The following is a 20,548-nucleotide window of genomic DNA, read 5'->3' as shown; positions in this document are numbered from 1 at the left end:
GGCTGCCATGGCAACCTTTTCTGCCTCTTCCCATGTCATATGTCCAGATCGTAATCCGTCCACACATATCACCACTCGCCGATGCTGGTGTTCTTTGGCCAAATCAATAGCTATTCCCAGAGTTTTCAACATTTTCTCTGTGTATTCGATTGAATTTTCTCTCCCTGGGTAGCTTTCAAAGGGCAAATGTATAAGTGCATGATAATCCATTCGTGGTGCACTTGTTATCACCATCGATTTTCCGTCCAGACTTCTCCCCTTTATGTTCTTAAGCTCCTCTTGGTATTCTTTGCCTGCCCGCTCCTTGAGCTTTGCTCGGAATTTTCGGTTGGCAATTTTCAGTCTGTGATTTGTGAAGACAATGAGACTATCTCCATCTATATCCCAAGGACTGCCAAAATAATGATATGCCCGTCTTCCATCTTGGGTCACCATTTTTTTGGTTCCTTCGGGCATAGGGTTCAAGTCCTCCATGTAGTCAGATTCAATGTATACATGGTGGGTTTTTGCTTTAGATTTTCTAAAGATTTCCTGCGAACGCCCTTCCTCTTTAATATGGTAACTCGATCCGGCAACACATTCTTCAGCTTTAAGCTGTCCCAAGCTTCTGGGCCCACATTCCGGTGATTGATGGAATATCTGTCCAGATACTCCCTGAAGGCTTCTTCGTCTTTTCTCCTGCTCCACCAGGCGTTCTGTCTGTTTTTTAACTGTTGAGGTTGTTCCTCTCACACTTCCTAAGGGCAAATTTTGCCAGACTGGGTCAAAGCTTGTGTGGAGCTGGTCCGGGCTTTTATATTCTTGACCATTTCCTCCAGAATTAGGACCTCCTGGGGATATCAGTTCATCTCCACTTCCCTCTGGCTTGTTTTCCTCATCACTTTGTTCGGGTTCGGCCTGGAAATCTATCTTGCTCTCGTCTTCATTGTCGAAGATCTGACTTCCATTCCTATCTTCCATTATAGGATATTGTTCCTTAAGCATTCTTCCTAACCCCTTTAGCCGTTCTGCCATGGACTTAAACTCAGCATATACGGATGCTGATTTTGCTTTGACATCTACCAGGACTGTCTCTACTCCCAACAACCCAGCTGTCATTTTTACTACGGAGTCATAACTTTTCTCAGGACTTATTAAGGTGGTGATTTGTCCTCTTTTCCACTCTTCTCCAAGAAGTTTACACCACCACTCAAGCCACTCTCTGGTCCCCGTCTTGTCCTTTGGGACTGGTGGGCTTTCCAAAACGGCCAGGATCTGCCCCTCCTTATCCTTACCTGGATAATATATCCCTAATGTGTGTATAGTTCCTGCCATAGCTTCTTTGAAACTTTCTTCATCAGTTTCTACACTTTGATCTATGACATATTTTTGAACTGTTTCTACCAAAGTATCATATCCTCGTCCATACAATACCACTCTGTGTGGCCGAAAATCCACTTCTTTTCCCTCTTCATGTTCGGATTCAGGGGTTGCTACGGGTCCTGACTCTTCTTCAGCCATATTTTCACTGCTTGTTTTTAACACTAACCTTACTGTTTCGTAATGATTGTCCTCTCTTTATTCTCTCGGTTGCTGAGAATGTCGATTCCACCACTGTCGTCTCCTTGACTTCAGCTATGGTCCTTGTCGTCTCGAGTCGTCTGCCTCTCAAAGCCTCTCTTAGCGCTTCGAGTCAGGGATGACTGACAGACTACTTGGCTATTCAGCGCTAATTCCAGAGGTTAATTCCAAATCAGCTGCTCCTTTTCCCGCTTCTCCCCTCAGGAACCTCACGGGTTGATGATCCTATTCTCTCTTGTAGATCACCATTTTGCATGGTATACTCTCATACCTGCTCTCTTGACGATCCGATCCAGCAGGCTCCCTCGCCTGCTTCCCTTCCTCATCGTTTCGTGACGATCCAGCAGGCTATCCCCATCTGCTTCTCATCCCAGTCCAGACGATCCAGCAGTGACACGTCTGCTTCTCGTCCTTGATCCCAGCTCCCTGGGATACTCGCTCCTGTTGTCTTTACTTCGTCCTTCTGGTGGTCGCCTCCAAATTTTCACACCTCTGGAGAACAGATATGTTTCAAGCCATTACTGGACTTATACAGGCCATCAGCCGACACTCTCCACAACACTGTCTCCTTTGGTGATCCACTCAGGGGCTTTCCACCTATCCAATGGCAAAGACTCTCCTTTGGCCAGGATTCTTCCTCGGACCCGACTACACTTCATCAGGTCCCTGTTCGGGTGCCACGTGTCAGATCCCGTTATTCTTTTTAGATACACGGCACACGCTCACCCTCCGATGAGTGCGTTTGTGTACTAAACCAGCTCTCCGTCTCTGGGGTCCGACCTTCGTGTCTCCACGGGTATTACCCGGCAGGGCTGCACAAAGGCTGTTCAAGCTGGTGGCGAGGAGATTCGTCTAGCCGCTCACTGCCTCCATCCGGACGTCCACCCTGCTGACGCTGATCTCGCACCCCAGTTGAATAGCCTCCTCTGGAACCAGGATACGAGCCGGGCCACGCCCGTTACCGGCAGCTCTACTCTTATGGATCAGGGCTCTTGGAATGTTGCTAGATTTTGAATTTAGTGACTTGTACAGCGAGTCCCCAGGATGCGTTAATTTCATTAAAAACCAGACTAACCTTTTAGAGCACTTTTTGATGTTGTACACCCAATAAACTTTAACTTTTACACCTTAAGAAGCATCAATAATCCAATGTCCGAGCCTTAACACTTTAACTGCATGCTTGGAAATTTATTGCAGGTTTTTCAAGTGCCGACAACATAATCAAAATAGGTTATATGATGATAATTTCACAACAGTAATTCAAGTATAATTAGAATGATTGGCAGAGATTTTTGTTTTTAATTCAATAATACTATCTGATCTTACTTTGACTGGACTGGATTGACTTCTTAACAATTTTTCTAGGAGTGAGGGAAGGAGGTTTTTGATGTTAAAATCCCCAGCTCGATGAACTTGATTTCCTCTTCATCAGCTATTAGTTGTTAGCTGACCACGATCCTTGTGTGATGTTGTAATCCTTCAGGAAATTAATCCACATAAGAATTTATTCCATCTGCGGCCCTTTGCCAGTAACTTATTTATGAAGTTCCTCTTTTCTGTTAACACTTCAACTTTTCTGAGAATTCGTTTTTCTAAATCATGTCTTTAGAATCACATCAATCATATTCAATCATTTCATTACAACTCTCTTTCACATAAAACAATTCATATGATCATATACAAACATTTTCATTCCTTATTATTCATTTGCATATTTTACCACATCTTAATCATTTATCAGTTGTTTATCATCAGCTCTTCTTGCTCTGCTTGCGACATCACTTCACTTCCTCTTTTCTCCTGACTCTGCATTCTTTATGAAAAACAACTTCTTCACTTCCTTTTTTCTCTAACGCTGCACTCTATGAAAAACAACTCATATAATCATTCATTTCACTTATTTGTAACATACTTTTTCTAATCAACTCTTAATTTTTAACACATTAATACTTCATTTGATCATACTTGTCATGTTAGAATCATTCTTAGACATATTCCATCATCTTCACCACTGAGTTCATTCCGTGGGCCTCCCCATTTGTAATGGAAAAGTCCGGTATGACCTCACTTACTCCAGGAAAGTACCAAACACTGTTCAGTTTAATCCAACAGCATGTATATTAATCCCATGGCACGTACTATATTCCAAGATGAAAACAAGATGAAAGCAAGCTTAAAGTCATCTTTCCTGACATAATTTAATCAGCTCCATCTTGCCCATGCAAACAGGTTCCCCCAAATAACCTTTCAAATGTAAACTACTAAATTTATACTATGGGTTGGCTGAATTTTTGATGGTTATTATTTATTGAGAGACAGGCATCCATATTGTCGAGTATGTCCAGGAAATTTTATGGTTTGATATTTTCATGACTCTTCTTGGCAGAATTGATACATTTCATTACATTTGTTGGTTTCTTGGTACTGATCAGACTTTTAAGGACAGTCCAGATGTTGTTGCTGGAGATGATGTCACCGTTAGTTGTGTCGAAGCTGATGATTTGAGGTTTTGCTGAAGAAGACTGAAACAGTCCTCCTTCTTTATTGTTCCAAACATTTCGTGTGCTGCACCAGTTCCATGTGCAGCAAAACAGCCATAGAGGATGATGCTACCGCCAGGTTGCTTCGTAGTTGGTACAGTGATCTTATGGTTGAGGACATCACCTTTAAAGTTATCGTGGCCAAACAACTCAGTCATTTTCACACCTTACCTTACATTCTTCCAGAAGATTTTTTTTTTTTTATCCATGTGCTCAGCTCCAAACTTTCATCAAGTTTCAAGGTGTTTATTTTTTAGCAATAGCTTCTATCTTGAACACCAGCCTCTTATCCCTTATTAACATTTGTTCCAGTTGCTTATATTTCATGGCAGGTCTGTGCCTTGATGGTTGTTTCTGATGAGCTGAACTTCTCATTATAGGGTGACAGGTTCGGTCTTCTTCCAGACTGTGGTAAAATAGCTACACCTAAAAATAATTTGAACTTATGTAAAAATGTTTGAATGATCTTGGAATTTGAAATGGCTGCAGTGGACATTCTTGACATGTATAAACCTGTAAATGTTTCTCAGACCTGCACTGAGCTCCTTGGACTTTCCGACTCTACCGTGTGTTGGTCAATTCAATTAATGCTATAAAACCAATCCTTTTGGGGGGGGCGGGGCAGAGGGAACTGAAAAGAAAAGAGGGAACTGAAGCTGTAATTAAAAGTAAAGTGCAACCAGCCCCCGTCGCAGATCACTACCAGAAATTCATGTGTACTGTAGCATAGCCAACTTCCACCGTGAACATCCTCAAGCTCTCAAAGGCTTGTGGGACCCCCAAACAAACTGCCAGAGTGCCTACTCCCAAGGCCCAGTTACAAAATAAGTAGTTTTCTCAGCCAAGTCCTCACATTATGATGAAGAAGTGATGAGTTTGATAGCTAGCAGATGTATGCAGAACAAGATGTAACAAAATGTTGCTTCGCTACTGCCTACTACTACTACTTTTGCTGCGTTCTAAAGTGTTTCAAGGGGTATAATATGGTTCTTTCAAGTACAGTGCACTTTTCCCACATTTTGTTTTGTTACAGCCTTAATCCAAAATTGATCAAATTAATTTTTGTCTTTAAAATTCTTCTCACAATACCCCATAATGAAAATGTGAAATATATATATATATATATATATATATATATATATATATATATATATATATATATATATAAATCAAACTAAGAAATCACATGTACAGTGGGGCAAAAAAGTATTTATTCAGCCCCCGATTGTGCAGGTTCTCCTACATAGAAAGATGAGAGAGGTCTGTAATTTTCATCATAGGTACACTTCAAGTATGAGAGACAAAATGAGAAAAAAAAAATCCAGAAAATCACATTGTAGGATTTTTAAAGAATTTATTTGTAAATTATGGTGGAAAATAAGTATTTGGTCACCCACAAACAAGCAAGATTTCTGGCTCTCACAGACCTGTAACTTCTTTAAAAAGCTCTTCTGTCCTCCACCTGTTACTTGTATTAATGGCACTTGTTTGAACTCGTTATCTGCATAAACGACACCTATCCACAGCCTCAAACTGTCAGACTCCAAACTCAACCATGGCCAAGACCAAAGGGCTGTTGATGGACACCAGGAAGAAAATTGTAGATGTGCACCAGGCTGGGAAGAGTGAATCTACAATAGTCAGGCAGGTTGGTGTGAATAAATCAACTGTGGGAGCAACTGTAAGAAAATGGAAGACATACAAGACCATTGATAATCTCCCTCGATCTGGGGCTCCATGCAAGATGTCATCCCATGGGGTCAAAATGATCATGAGAACGGTTAACAAAAATCCCAGAACTACACGGAGGGACCTGATGAATCACCTGCAGAGAGCTGGGACCAAAGTAACAAAGACTACACACTACGCAGAGAGGGAGGCAAATCCTGCTGTGCCATGCGTGTCCCCCTGCTTAAGCCAGTACGTGTCCAGGCCCATCTGATGTTTGCCAGAGAGCATATGGATGATCCAGAAGAGGACTGGGAGAATATCATGTGGTTAGATGCAACCAAAATAGAACACTTTGGTAAAAACTCAACTTGTTGTGTTTGGAGGAAGAAGAATGCTGAGTTGCATTTCAAGAACACCATACCTACTGTGAAGCATGGGGGTGGAAACATCATGCTTTGGGACTGTTTTTCTACAAGGGGGACAAGATGACTGATCCATGTTAAGGGAAGAATGAACGTGGCCATGTATCATGAGATTTTAAGCCTTTCAAGGTCCTGGAGTGGCCAAGCCAGTCTCCAGACCTCAACCCCATAGACACTTTGTTGAGGGAGTTGAAAGTCCATGTTGCCCTGCGACAGCCCCAAAACATCACTGCTGTAGACGAGATCTGCATGGAGGAATGGGCCATAATACCAGCTACAGTGTGTGCAAACCTGGTGAAGACTTACAGGAAATGTTTGACCTCTAACAAAGATTATGTTGCAAAGTATTGAGTTGAACTTTTGTTATTGACCAAATACTTATTTTTCACCATAATTTACAAATAAATTCTTTAAAAATCCTACAATGTGATTTCCTGCATTTTTTTCTCATTTTGTCTCTCACAGTTGAAGTGTACCTATGTTCAAAATTACAGACCTCTCTCATCTTTCTAAGTAGGAGAACTTGCACAATCAGGGACTCACTAAATACTTTTTTGCCCCACTGCATATAAGTATTCACAGCCTTTTGCCATCAAGCTCAAAATTGAGCTCAGGTGCATCCTGTTTCCAGTGGTCATAAATGGACTGCATTTATATAGCACTTTTCCATCTGCATCAGATGCTCAAAGCACTTTACAATTATGCCTCACATTCACCAATTCACACAAATACACTCACACACCGATGTCAGGGTGCTGCCATGCAAGGTACACAGTACACACGGGAGCAACTCGAGGATTAAGGACCTTGCCCAAATTCTCTTAGTGATTTTTCTGGCCATGCTGGGATTTGAAGTGCACACTGCAATGAACATCTCTATGTACAAATATAAGATAGGAGTATAAGAAGCATGAAGTCAAAGGAATTGTCTGTAGACCTCTGAGGCAGGATTGTCTCAAGGCACAAATCTGGGGAAGGGTACAGAAACATTTCTGCTGTTTTGAAGGTCCCAATGAGCACAGTGGCCTCCATCATCTGTAAATGGAAGAAGTTTGGCTCCACCACGACTGTACGTAGAGCTGGCTGCCCATGTAAACTGAGTGATCAGGGAAGAAGAACCAAGAACCCAATGGCTACTCTATCAGAGTTCCGGCATTCCTCTGTGGAAAGAAAACCTCCCAGAAGGACAACCATCTCTACAGCAATTCACCAATCAGGCCTGTATGGTAGAGTGACCAGATGGAATCCACTCCTTAATAAATGACACATTGCAGCCCACCTGGAGACTGACAAAAGGCACGTGAAGGACTCTTAGACCGTAAGAAACAAAATTCTCTGGCATGATGAGACAATGATTGAACTCTTTGGCGTGAATGTCAGGCGTCATCTTTAGAGGAAACCAGGCACCATCCCTACAGTGATGCTTGGTGGTGGCAGCATCATGCGGTGGGGATGTTTTTCAGCTGCAGGAACTGGGAGACTTGTCAGGAATGAGGGAAAGATGAATGCAGCAATGTACAGAGACATTATGGATGAAACCCTGCTCCAGAGTGCTCTTGACCTCAGACTGGGGTGATGGTTCATCTTTCAGCAGGGCAATGACCCTAAGCACACAGCCAAGATATCAAAGGAGTGGCTTCAGGACAACTCTGTGAATGTCCTTGAAGCTTGAGGCTGTAATTGCTGCCAAAGATGCATCACCAAAGTATTGAGCAAAGGGTGTGAATACTTATGTACATGTGATTTCTTAGGTTTTTTTTTTTTAATAAATTAGCAAAAAAAAAAAAAAAAAAAAAAAACTTTTTTCATGTCATTATGGGGTGATGTGAGTTGAATGTTGAGTGAGAAAATGAATTTAAACTATTTTGGAATAACACCGTAACGTAACAAAATGTGGAAAAAGTGAAGTGCTGTGAGTCCTTTCTCAATGCACTGTACATCACTGTACAGAGGAAACTGTGCATGTGGCACACACACGCGCGCGCGCACACACACACACACACTGGGTTATTTTCAGCTGTGCAATTCCCACTATTTTTATCCCTGTTGGAGTTTAAAGGAATTGTTCCACATGACACAACTGTTACTAGACAGAGACAGAGCAGGTTTTCAGCAGTGAGGCACACCAAACCTGACTTTTAAATGTGATATATGACAGAAATATGGTGTGGTTTGTAGCATGTTTATAGAACTGTTCATATGTCTCTGTAGGAAACTGGCAAAGTCCACACTGGTACTTGTACTGGTATTTGGGATCCACTACATCGTCTTTGTTGGGATGCCACACACTTTAAAAGGACCAAGCTGGGAGGCCCGCATGTACTGTGAGCTGTTTTTTAACTCTTTCCAGGTATTTTAAGTTCTTCAAAGTCAAATAATGAATGATAAATAATGATACTCCGCCATTACAAAGCTGAATTTAGAGATGTGCTGATTTTGAAATTTCTCTCATTACATTAACAATGGACACTCATTCACACCCCCCAATACACACCCCACCACCACCATCACATGCTACCAGCAATGTGGGTTAAACATTTTCAAAAATGAAAAGCTGATGAGTTTTTAAAATTTAGAAATTCATATAAGTAAGTGAAATATGAGACCACTTTTTGGCTTTAAAAACTTATATATTCTTTCAGGTGTTCTGCAGTTTACAAGAAAATGATGGTGTATTTAATCAGGTTTTATAAACATTTTATTACTTTGTGGTCACCGTCAGCTGTCCTTTTTGTTGTCATCTTCCACATAGGATAAAAAAAATCAAGGTGTTTAAAAAAAAAAAAAAAAAAAAACTCCAATTGAAAATGTAGAATGGGGCATGTGTATCCTCGTGTTAGGGAGGCACTGTCGTTAACCCCTTGCACTACTCCTTAACATATACACAATGAAACTGAACTGAAAATAACCACAAAAAAGTTAAGACTAAAACATGGATGTGGCAATGCATGACACCAGCGCACGCTCCAAGACCTGACCTCACTCAAACAAGCTTCACCAGACTGTTTCACTGCGCCATTTTAGGGAGCTTTGATGGCTGCTGGTGTATTGACCCAGATTTGGTAATTTGCCAATAAACCTCATTTTTAAAGTGACAGGTTTCTAAATAGTGGAGCCCCAGCGACAGGGCGCCTCTAACATGGTGCACTATTGCTCTTCAACGTGATCACAGATGACACTGATCAGTCGTGATGCATAGGTCTGTGCGCTGAACTAACAGGAGGTGTGGCCACCAACAGAAGTGGCTGTGGAGATCTGTCAATCAGGACATCCCAGTGGGACAACACGTACTGTGTTTGGACAGACATGGACTAACAACTGCCCACTGTGATGCGCATGTGTCTGCTTGCTGTCCTTATGTGGACATAAATAAAAACATATATCGTTGTGGTGACGGACTGCAGTGAGCGAGCGGCGCAGACATTGACAGGCTGCTTCCAGGTTGAAACAGACAGTCAGATCAGAGCACACAGCAGGCAATCTGACTGTCACACCACCCACATGAGTTCTGTTAATCATGACACAATGTCAGTCCTGCAGCGCAGCATCCACAAGACACGTGTGTCGGGCAGAACACGCGCGCATGGCCGGCTGGATGCACTGGACCAGTAGATGTGGACATGAAAAGAGCGAACTGCTTCAGCATTCATGGCATTTCATGACTGTATGTCTGTGTGTATGTCTGTATTGTCCGCTTGATAAGATGGATTCAATATAATGCTGTGTTTTTACATGGTGTGCAGTTTTATTTATTTTTTTTAATATGTCCATGTCCTTCTTGATATGAGGCAGTTTCGCAGCTATCACAGGACAGCAATTGTAGCACAGTGGCAATGTTTCTGACTGGCAATCAGAGCTTTTGGTGCTGGCTTAATTCCCGTGGGTGGCATGTAATTTAAATTTTTTTTTTATTATTATTATTTGTGAAAAGCTGCTGTGTTCCCACATGCACAAAACTGTCGCCACATGTATTTTTACAATTTTTTATTTATTTTTTCTTCACAGCATCTGCGTGATGTGTAACCACATCGTGCAGCTGGTGGCACTGTGTTCCCACATGCATGAACCATTGCACCGGCATTGTGCATGCCTGCCTGTCTGCGCAATGTTTCGTGGTGCACTCATACGAGCTGCTCCGACGGGTGTTGCTCTGAGTTGTACATATTTGCACTATGTGTGAAGGTGGCCTAAGATGGGTCCTTTGTCTCCCTCAAACATTTGTATTGTGCTGGAGTGCTGAACAGAGCAAACAGGTCAGATTGAAATCAATAATAACAGCTGGTAATCTGGAACATCATATACGTGCTGTGCCAGTACCGATTTTAAGACTAAAACATGGATCAAGGTAAAATACACTCTATAATAGAGTGTATTTTACTCTCTTTAGACTGGGACCAAATGTTATCCCGGCAGAGTATATTTTACTAAGCAAAATTTACTGTGTAGATATATGTACCAATTAACTCTGTGAAGATTTGAAAAATTAAAAAAGAGCAGCTAGTACCTTTGAGGATACATATTGCAGTTTTGTTCACCGTTAATAATTACGTTTTGTTAAATATTGTACATTTAGTGTATGAGATATTGCACATAGCAAATTTATGATATGTCAGATGTGCTGCACACGCTAGTTTTGGATTGAGATGAGGTACTGCCTTCCCTCTTTGATGTCCTGTGCCATTAGTCTGACAGTGGCTGGAAAGAAGCTCTTGTGGAGTCGAGCCCTGTGAGAACTAATGCTCACTGGCCTGCAGTGTCTCAGGTTGTAATCTGAATACACCCACTGAAACAGAGTGCAGGCTGGGTTATGTTTGTCCCTGAGAATGCTCTGTGCTTTCCTCTGGCAGTGCTAGATGTATATTGTCCCCATATCAGTTGATCTGGAGCATCAAAATTAACCACAATTAAATCAATTCACCATCATTATCTGCTTTTGCAGTTTGGCAAGTTACAAGATCTATATTTTTGCTGTACAAGCCATTTGCTGTAGACACATTGGGACAGAAAATAGCACGGGGTAAAATCTCATGTCATCATTTCTTAATACGATGTCGTGCTCTGACCTGAATTCTCAATTTATATATATCAAATCTCTTCTTTTCAGGGATTCTTTGTATCTATTATCTACTGCTACTGCAATGGAGAGGTAAGTGCATCATTATTTAAAAAAAAAAAAAAAACACACTTGGGGTGGAAATATACTAACAAAAATATAAATGCAACACTTTTGGTTTTGCTCCCATTTTGTATGAGATGAACCCAATGATCTAAAACTTTTTCCACATACACAATATCACCATTTCCCTCAAATATTGTTCACAAACCAGTCTAAATCTGTGATAGTGAGCACTTCTCCTTTGCTGAGATAATCCATCCCACCTCACAGGTGTGCCATATCAAGATGCTGATTAGACACCATGATTAGTGCACAGGTGTGCCTTAGACTGTCCACAATAAAAGGCCACTCTGAAAGGTGCAGTTTTGTTTTATTGGGTGGGGATACCAGTCAGTATCTGGTGTGACCACCATTTGCCTCATGCAGTGCAACACATCTCCTTCGCATAGAGTTGATCAGGTTGTCAATTGTGGCCTGTGGAATGTTGGTCCACTCCTGTTCAATGGCTGTGCGAAGTTGCTGGATATTGGCAGGAACTGGTACACGCTGTCATATACGCCGATCTCAGCAAAGGAGAAGTGCTCACTATCACAGATTTAGACTGGTTTGTGAACAATATTTGAGGGAAATGGTGATATTGTGTATGTGGAAAAAGTTTTAGATCTTTGAGTTCATCTCATACAAAATGGGAGCAAAACCAAAAGTGTTGCGTTTATATTTTTGTTGAGTGTAGATTTGAGTCATGAGTTCTTTGAGTTCTTCGGAACAGTTGTCCTCCTTACTTCCCTTTAAAAATCATGATTGAATGAAAGAAATGCAAACTCAGATGATTAGGTGCAAGATTAAACATGGTGGCGGCTAACTGTATTGTCTTATAGTAAAGCATGTCACACCCAGAGACCCAATAGTGTTCTCAATTAACATTAAATTCTGCACTTGATTCTAAAAATGAATTAATTGATCTATACTTCCAATACCAGGGTCTCTGTGACATCCTGGAACTGAGCCAGGAACGGAAAAGGGGAAAAACCCACCCACCCACCTAATCAAAAATTGTGTCCAATTGTAGCAAAATTCGAACACTACATAAAAAAAAAAAAGCTGCTTGAGCAACAGAGTAGACAATTTAAAGATACAACCTTTGGCTTCAGTGACATATTCCCTCACAAAATTCTTGATTTAATTCAATTTATTTATATCGTGCCAAATCACAACATAAGTCGCCCCAAGGCACTTCACATGGGTAAGGTCGAACCTCACCAACACCAACCAACAATCCGAGAAGCACATAGGCAACAGTGGTAAGGAAAAACTCTCTCTGGGGTTTTTTGAGGAAGAAACATCAAGAAGACCAGATTCAGAAGGGTTGCCCACTGCTTTGCTGATTCTAACAATAATGGAGATCAAATAAAGTACAAGAGAAAATTTTCAAATATGCAAAACATAAAGTTCAAAACAAAGTGCAAAATGCAATTGTAGGTTGCTATACAAAGTCCCCATCATTTTGGCAAGAGTCATGTGTAAGTATGCATCCTGTCCTTCAGCCAGGGGTCCAGCATGTGGTGTCAGACTTGAGTCCTCAACGGTAGCCACAGAATCTCAGAGAGAAAGAGAGTAGAATCAAACAGCCAGAACCTTTTGATTCTGTTTGATCTGATCTCACTCACTCACTCACACACACACACACACACACACACACACACACACACACACACACACACACACACACACACACACACACACACACACACACACACACACACACACACACACACACACACACACTTTAGGCCTGCAACACATTCCAAAAATGATTCAGCAAGTAGTACATTAAAATGAGTAAAATAAATTAAAACTGGTCCAAGATTCAAATAAATGGATTAAAATGATTGTGGAAAAAGTCAAAAACGACTGGTATTTATTTGAAATAATCCAAAATTAATCAATAACCAATCAAAACTGTCTAAAATTACAAAACAGTTTAAAATTGTGATTTCTTTAATATTGCAGACAACCTTTAAAAAAAAAAAAATCATTTTTAAAAGCTTTGTCAGGTTATTGCAATAAGTTTGGAAATTTAGAATTTAGATTCAAATACTGTCTAAGGTTTAGTTTACGTTTTTATTTTAAGTTTCTATTTTTTGGCTTAAGTTTTGTACTTGATTTCAGAAGATGTTCAAAGAGGTGTCACTTATTTTTTATGCAGTCAGTTTCATCTAATTTTTTGTGTTCAGTTAACATATAGGTGGTCTCACTGTTGTCTCGAGGGGTGTTCCCTTTCATTCTTACAGATATCCTTTCATCACAAATCACTCCTGCCTACACCTCATATCCTTCTCTGTACTTCTCCATCAGTACTCAGAGCAGACATTGCAGCTGTAGTACTCTTTCTCAGCATGAAACCACATTGCAAGAACCACATTTTTTCTCACTGTAGCTTTCACAACTCTTCCATAACTTCATGCTGAGACTAATCAAGCTTAAAGTTACTGCAGCTCTGCTTTTCTTAAAAATCAATAATGGTACAGTTCTTTTTTCACTCCGCAAGCATCCACTCAATATTGTGTTATTTGGATACATTTTGATCATGTGCAACTGATGTACATATTGAAAGCATGTAAATCCAACAGACTTGTTTACATCTGCCAAGGACATAATCAAATTTTGGCTTTTATTTGTCTGTCTGTCTGTCTGTCGGTTAGCAGGATTCCGTCAAAACTATTGCATGGATTTTGATGAAATTTTCACCACAGATAGATGTGCCATGGAAATGATAATGATCTGGATCTGGGTTCTGGATCAAGATTTCACTTTATATAGTAGGATTTGATGGATTACATAAAAAACAAAACAAAAAAAAACTTCATGGATTCTCACCAAATTTGCACCACATGTAAATATTAGGCCATGGAAGACTCCACTGACTTTTGGGGGTGATCTGGATCAAGATTCTGGATTGGGATTTCAATTTGTACACTTCACTTAGTCACATTTTGAGGATTATGTCAAAACTACTTAATAGAGTTTCACCACACAGTGGTGTTAGATCTTGGAAGACCCCATTAAATTTTGGAGGTGATCTGGATCCAGATCCGATTCTGGATCAGGATTTCACTTTGTAGACTTAAGGATTACGTCAAAACTACTTCACAGATACAACATCACGATGTAAAACCAGGATCAGGAAGACACTTTTTTGTTTCAGTTTTGTGAATTCAATATCAGACTGCAACATCTTGATCAGTCGGACCATTCTGGATCAGTATGCAATTATTGCTTTGTATTGTGGAATCCAGATCCAGATAAAGTCCAGGTCATGATGTGAATCACATATCTTTTATTTTGAGTAATCATCAACCTTTGGTAAACATCACAAATCTCAGATTGGTCTTGTTTTTCAGTGTCGCTGTACTCATTTCATCCTTACTAATCCATCACACATCCTGATTCACTCTCTCCTCTTCATCCAGCCTTCTGTCCTCTCATTTTCTTAATTTATCAGCTCTTCAAAGTACTCTCTCGACATTCTTAACACACTCTCCTTTTGTGTTGACACATTTTCATCTGCATCCATTATCTCAGGGTTCAATTTGGTTGCAAAGTCTGACGTAACGCGTCACGTGATAAATCTCCTTCCGAACCAAAACAAAGAAAATACGTGTTTTTCTCTGCACTCGTTGGTTCTGGCGGCGCAGTGTAAACAGTGAGAGAATGCTACAGTGTTGTGTGCCCATGTGCACCAATCAACCGGAAACTTCGCCGGATTTGTCTTTCTATAGGTTTCCAACTAACGGCAAAGAAAAAAGTAAAGTAGCGTAGCTTAAGGTAAATAAACACGACTATATTAGACATGTTACTGCCAAGTGGACCCAACAGATAATGTTAATGTCACCTGCGCAAAAGTATTTAATTTAGATCAGTGATTGTGAGTGGGATGGGTATCATTAAGAATCTATAAATTATTTGTTATTCAGTTCATATTGTGCCAGAGTGAGCTGGTGGTTGGAGATAACAGCTCTGACCACTATGATGAAAACATGTTTGTTTTTGTCTCACGAATGTTCCGCTGCGCTGAGGAAATTAGATTATTCCAACAATTTACCCAGACTGACAACAAATATGACAAAAGTAAGTACTTGTATGCACTTTCTGAGGCATTTTGTGAATGCAGAAATGCGCGGTCCGATGTTATTAAACAAACGCACCCTCGCACACATGCAACTGTGGAAAATGAGATTAGCTGCCTAATCAGTGGGTCAGAGTCTGACGATTTAGCCAGACTGACAACAATTATGAGTAAAGTATGTACTTTTATGCATTTTTTGTTGTTTCTTGAGGCATTTAGTGAAGGCAGAAATGCACTCCGACCTCAAAACGAGCTTCTGTGACATAAACCTAATGCACCCTCTCTTCTTCTGTAGCATTTAATGGCAGCCTGCATCCTGTACCATTTTCAACATTTACAGACATCACCCAACCAGAATCAAACAAATTCAAGCCCTTTTTAACCCATTCTGGTGTGGAAGAAAAGATCTTTGTCAGTGTAAACAAACTGATCAGCTCAGCCATCACTGTAGAGAAACTCACGTGCGTAGTTTGTTTGGATCCGGAAAGAGATTTATCACATGACACATTACGTCACGGCTTTGCAACTGAATATGTTGTACAGCTCAGTATATGCTCTTTCCACATTTGTCTTTCCCTTACACCACATCTTCTTGTACTCCCGTATACTTTATTCATCTCTCCCCCAATCCCCAATACTTTTCTGACAGCCTGTTCCCCTAATAATTCCCTGTACTTCCACATTCCACCATTAAGTCTGTTTTTCCTTCCTCTGTCCAGATGTTACAACTAATACCTTCATAGCTGTTTCCTTCTCCATGTCTGTAATCTTTATCCAATCATTCAGCATTGCTTAAAATAATGTGTATGTCGGGGGGGGGGGGGGGGGGGTATGCAATGCTGCCATGAATGGTGATGGTCTATTGGTTAAGGTGCTGGGCTTGAGACCAGAAGATCCTCGGTTCAAATCCCAGCCTGACTGGCAAATCACTAAGGGCCCTTGGGCAAGGTCTTTAATCCCACGGTGTGTAGTGAGCGCCTTGTATGGCAGCACCCTCACATCGGGGTGAATGTGAGGCATTATTTGTAAAGCGCAGGGCTGTGAAAACTCCGCGGATCCGTGGGATTCCGTGGATTTCATCATAGGGGGCAGGGGGTGCGGGGTGTTAGTGACTTACTCTTTAATCGTGAACATCACTGAGTTTTTAAAATGCTTATCGCAAAGCGTTCTCTTTTTTTACCACATCGTGTAAGTTTTATAAGTCCGCGGACACTGATCTGTGTGTTACAGATACAAATCAGTTTCCTCGGATCCGTGGAGTTTTGCGGAGGAAAAATGCCACTCAAAGCGTAGCTGTTACAACAGTTGTCGTAAAGCAGGACTGGTTGGTTGCTGCGGCGATGCTGTGTGGCTCCTGTGCTGCGCTTAAGCTAAACTTAGCATGTGGACATCCCAAACTTTTAGAGCTTTCAAGATTTTAAAAGATTTGTGCAGCGTGTCTGTGTCACGAACCGACGTCGCACAGAGAGAAGATGGCGAGAAAGACGGTTTGGAAAAAGTCTTATAAGGACAAGAATCCGTGGAATCGTCGCTTCATCAACACACCTGAAAGATAAAAGAAACGGAAAAAGTGAACTGTGCTCTCTCAGGAAAACACAGTAAGAATTTTTGTCTCCCTGGAAAATAAACATTCTGCTGTTCAAACAGGATTTTAGACAAGATTATGTGACTTTTTTCACTAATCTAGACTTTCTTTCATTGTAAAAAAGACATTGTGGCTTTGAATGGATTTAGGCTGCATGAATTTACACAAGAATATAAGTGACTTTTTACTATAAGGTATGTTATTAATATTTTACCATGATTTTCTAAATATTCTACAAGCTTTAGCTGTGGTTTTTGAAATGCTGTAACGGTCTTTTCAGTCTTCATAAATTTCATTTAGTTTAATTGTTCTGAGTTAATGCATAATTTGGTTTACAATTAAAGGGAAAATCATTCCAGGTCCTACATCCACATCATATTCTGTTATTTCAACATCATCATTGACAGGTCAAATAAAAGGTTGAATATAGGATCATTTAAATATCCACTAATTTTGAGATTTGTTCTTCCAGGAGATGCTGAAAAAGTATCATTAGATAAAAATTTAATTCTGGGGCCTACAGGGCCCTAGACCCCGGCTCCTGGGGAGCTGTACCCACCCCCCCAGACCTCCTGCTAATTTTCCTCGGATTTCAGTTTTAATTTCACAACCCTGAAAGCGCTTTGAGCGTCTGATGCAGATGGAAAAGCGCTATATAAATGCAGTCAATTTAGCGTAAGAATAGTGGATTGTAGTTGAGTGTTGTAAGGCAGCAGAATTGACTCCGGCGCTACACTGAAGAATAAGGGAGACACTGTTTCTCAAAAATGTACAAGAAATAATTCAATGAGCTTCCAAAATTTGCAGATAGCACTGATCTAATGGAATAATCTGATTGAGTGGTTGAAGCATTGAGTTTTTATACAGCTGGAGATGTAGCAGCAGGTGTAGTGCCATGCCAACAGCATCCACACAAAGACAGATCAGGAAAGCAGACATTATGGAAACTATGAGAAGGAGCAACACAAACACAAGGGAATAAACTGGATCAAAATAAGGGCCCATTGCAATGCACATCCATGTTAGATTGTGAAATTTATATTTAAAAGCTACAGTCAGTGTCTACATTCATGAGAATGCGTGTTAATATTATTGGCACCATGACTGTTCCATAAGGTATATATGACCAGGCATGAAACAACATTGAAATATAGTAGTCTATATTTAGTGGACGCAGTGAAACATAATACTGGTTAAAGTATACAGTATATGAGCTGAGTAGTAAGTATACTGGGTGTACACAGTAGCGGTTTTTGGCACAGGAGAACCGGGCAACTGCCTGAGGTGACATTTTTTCATGACACATGGGGAGCGGCATGAGCACTTAAAAAAAAAAAAAAAAAAATCGTTACAAAGTGCGTCACAGTGGTTTTCTGTCCAGTTGTTAAGTGTGATGTAACGTGCATCATGTGATTTTCAACTTCCGGGTCCAAACAAAAAAAGCGCGCTGTCAATAACACTGATATCTGCACTGAGACGCTCTGATCAGGCTGCACTTAAACCGCTGCACACGAACAGCATTAACATCGCAACATAAAACTTTGTATATTGTGCCTAAAACTCTCCTGGATATATTAACTGGGTTTTTAGACATTGTTGTTGCGTTTGTTTTATGTAAAGATGCCAGAAGCTCAGGTCGTTTCTCCGTTATTTTCAGTGGGAGGTGCTGTGAGCTGTGATCACTTCCTGTTCATGTCGTTTGGGGGCAAAGTGAAGTTTGTTCTTTAACATCCTGATTATTGTCTTTTACAACACTGTTTGTCCTCTTTCTTCCAGAGGTGTTTATATATATATATATATATACAGTGAGGAAAATAAGTATTTGAACACCCTGCAATTTTGCAAGTTCTCCCACTTAGAAATCAAGGAGGGGTCTGAAATTTTTATCTTACGTGCATGTCCACTGTGAGAGACATAATCTAAAAAAAAAAAAAAAATCCGGAAATCACAATGTATGATTTTTTTTTAATAATTTATTTGTATGTTACTGCTGCAAATAAGTATTTGAACACCTACCAACCAGCAAGAATTCTGGCTCACACAGACCTGTTAATTTTTCTTTAAGAAGCCCTCTTATCTGCACTCTTTACCTGTATTAATTGCACCTGTTTGAACTTGTTACCTGTATAAAAGACACCTGTTCACACACTCAATCAATCACACTCCAACCTGTCCACCATAGCCAAGACCAAAGAGCTGTCTAAGGACACCAGGGACAAAACTGTAGACCTGCACAAGGCTGGGATGGACTACAGGACAACAGGCAAGCAGCTTGGCAGAAGACAACAACTGTTATGATTATTTATTAGAAAGTGGAACAAACACAAGATGACTGTCAGTATCCCTCGGTCTGGGATTCCATGCAAGATCTCACTTTGTGGGGTAAGGATGATTCTGAGAAAGCTCAGAACTACACAGGAGGACCTGGTCAATGACCTGAAGAGAGCTGGTACCACAGTCACAAAGATTACATTAGTAACACATGATGATGTCATGGTTTAAAATCCTGCAGGGCAGCAAGGTCCCCCTGTTCAAGGCAGCACATGTCCAGGCCTGTTTGAAGTTAACCAGTGACCATCTGGATGATCCAGAGGAGGCATGGGAGAAGGTCATGTGGTCAGATGAGACCAGAATAGAGCTTTTTGGAATCAACTCCACTTACCATGTTTAGAGGATGAGAACAAACCCAAGAAAACCATCCCAACCATGAAGCATGGGGGTGGAAACATCATATTCTGGGGGTGTTCTTCTGCAAAGGGGACAGGCCGACTGCACTGTATTGAAGGGAGGATGGATGGGGTCATGTATTCCAAGATTTTGACAAACAACCTCCTTCCCTTAGTAAGAGCATTGAAAATGGGTCATGGCTGGGTCTTCCAGCATGACAGTGACCCCAAACACACAGCCAGGGCAACTAAGGAGGGGCTCCGTAAGAAGCATTTCAAGGTCCTGGAGTGGCCTGGCCAGTCTCCAGACTTGAACTCAATAGAAAATCTTTGGAGGGAGCTGAAACTCCAAACCTGAAAGATTTGGAGAAGATCTATATGGAGGAGTGGACCAAAATCCCTGCTGCAGTGTGTGCAAACCTGGTGAAAAACTACAAGAAACGTTTGACCTCTGTAATTGCAAACAAAGGCTACTGTACCAAATATTAACATTGATTTTCACAGATGTTCAAATACTTATATGCAGTAGTAACATACAAATAAATTATTAAAATATCATACATTGTAATTTCCGGATTTTTTTTTTTTAGATTATGTCTCTCACAGTGGACATGCACCTAAGATGCAAATTTCAGACCCCTCCATGATTTCTAAGTAGGAGAACTTGCAAAATCGCAGGGTGTTCAAATACTTATTTTCCTCACTGTATATACAGTGGTCCCTCGTTTATCGCGGGAGTTACTTTCTAAAAATAACCCGCGATAGTTGAATTCTGTGAAGTAGCAGCGTTATTTTTTTTACAATTATTATAGATGTTTTAAGGCTGTAAAACCCCTCACTACACACATTTTCTCACTTTTCT

At 40.7% G+C, this 20,548-nt stretch overlaps 1 protein-coding gene across 1 annotated transcript in view; it reads left to right on the top strand.

Annotated features, from left to right (window-relative positions):
* Positions 1–20,548, top strand: part of pth2ra (parathyroid hormone 2 receptor a) — a 408,052-nt gene that overhangs the window by 371,877 nt on the left and 15,627 nt on the right. Inside the window, exons 11-12 of the mRNA XM_034186779.1 lie at positions 8,405–8,543; positions 11,298–11,339. Coding sequence (XP_034042670.1) covers positions 8,405–8,543; positions 11,298–11,339 — 181 coding nt within the window. The remainder of the gene's footprint in view (positions 1–8,404; positions 8,544–11,297; positions 11,340–20,548) is intronic.

Source organism: Thalassophryne amazonica, chromosome 14 (genome assembly GCF_902500255.1).
Source record: "Thalassophryne amazonica chromosome 14, fThaAma1.1, whole genome shotgun sequence".
Taxonomy (NCBI): domain Eukaryota; kingdom Metazoa; phylum Chordata; class Actinopteri; order Batrachoidiformes; family Batrachoididae; genus Thalassophryne; species Thalassophryne amazonica.
This window is presented reverse-complemented; position numbering and strand designations above follow the sequence as displayed.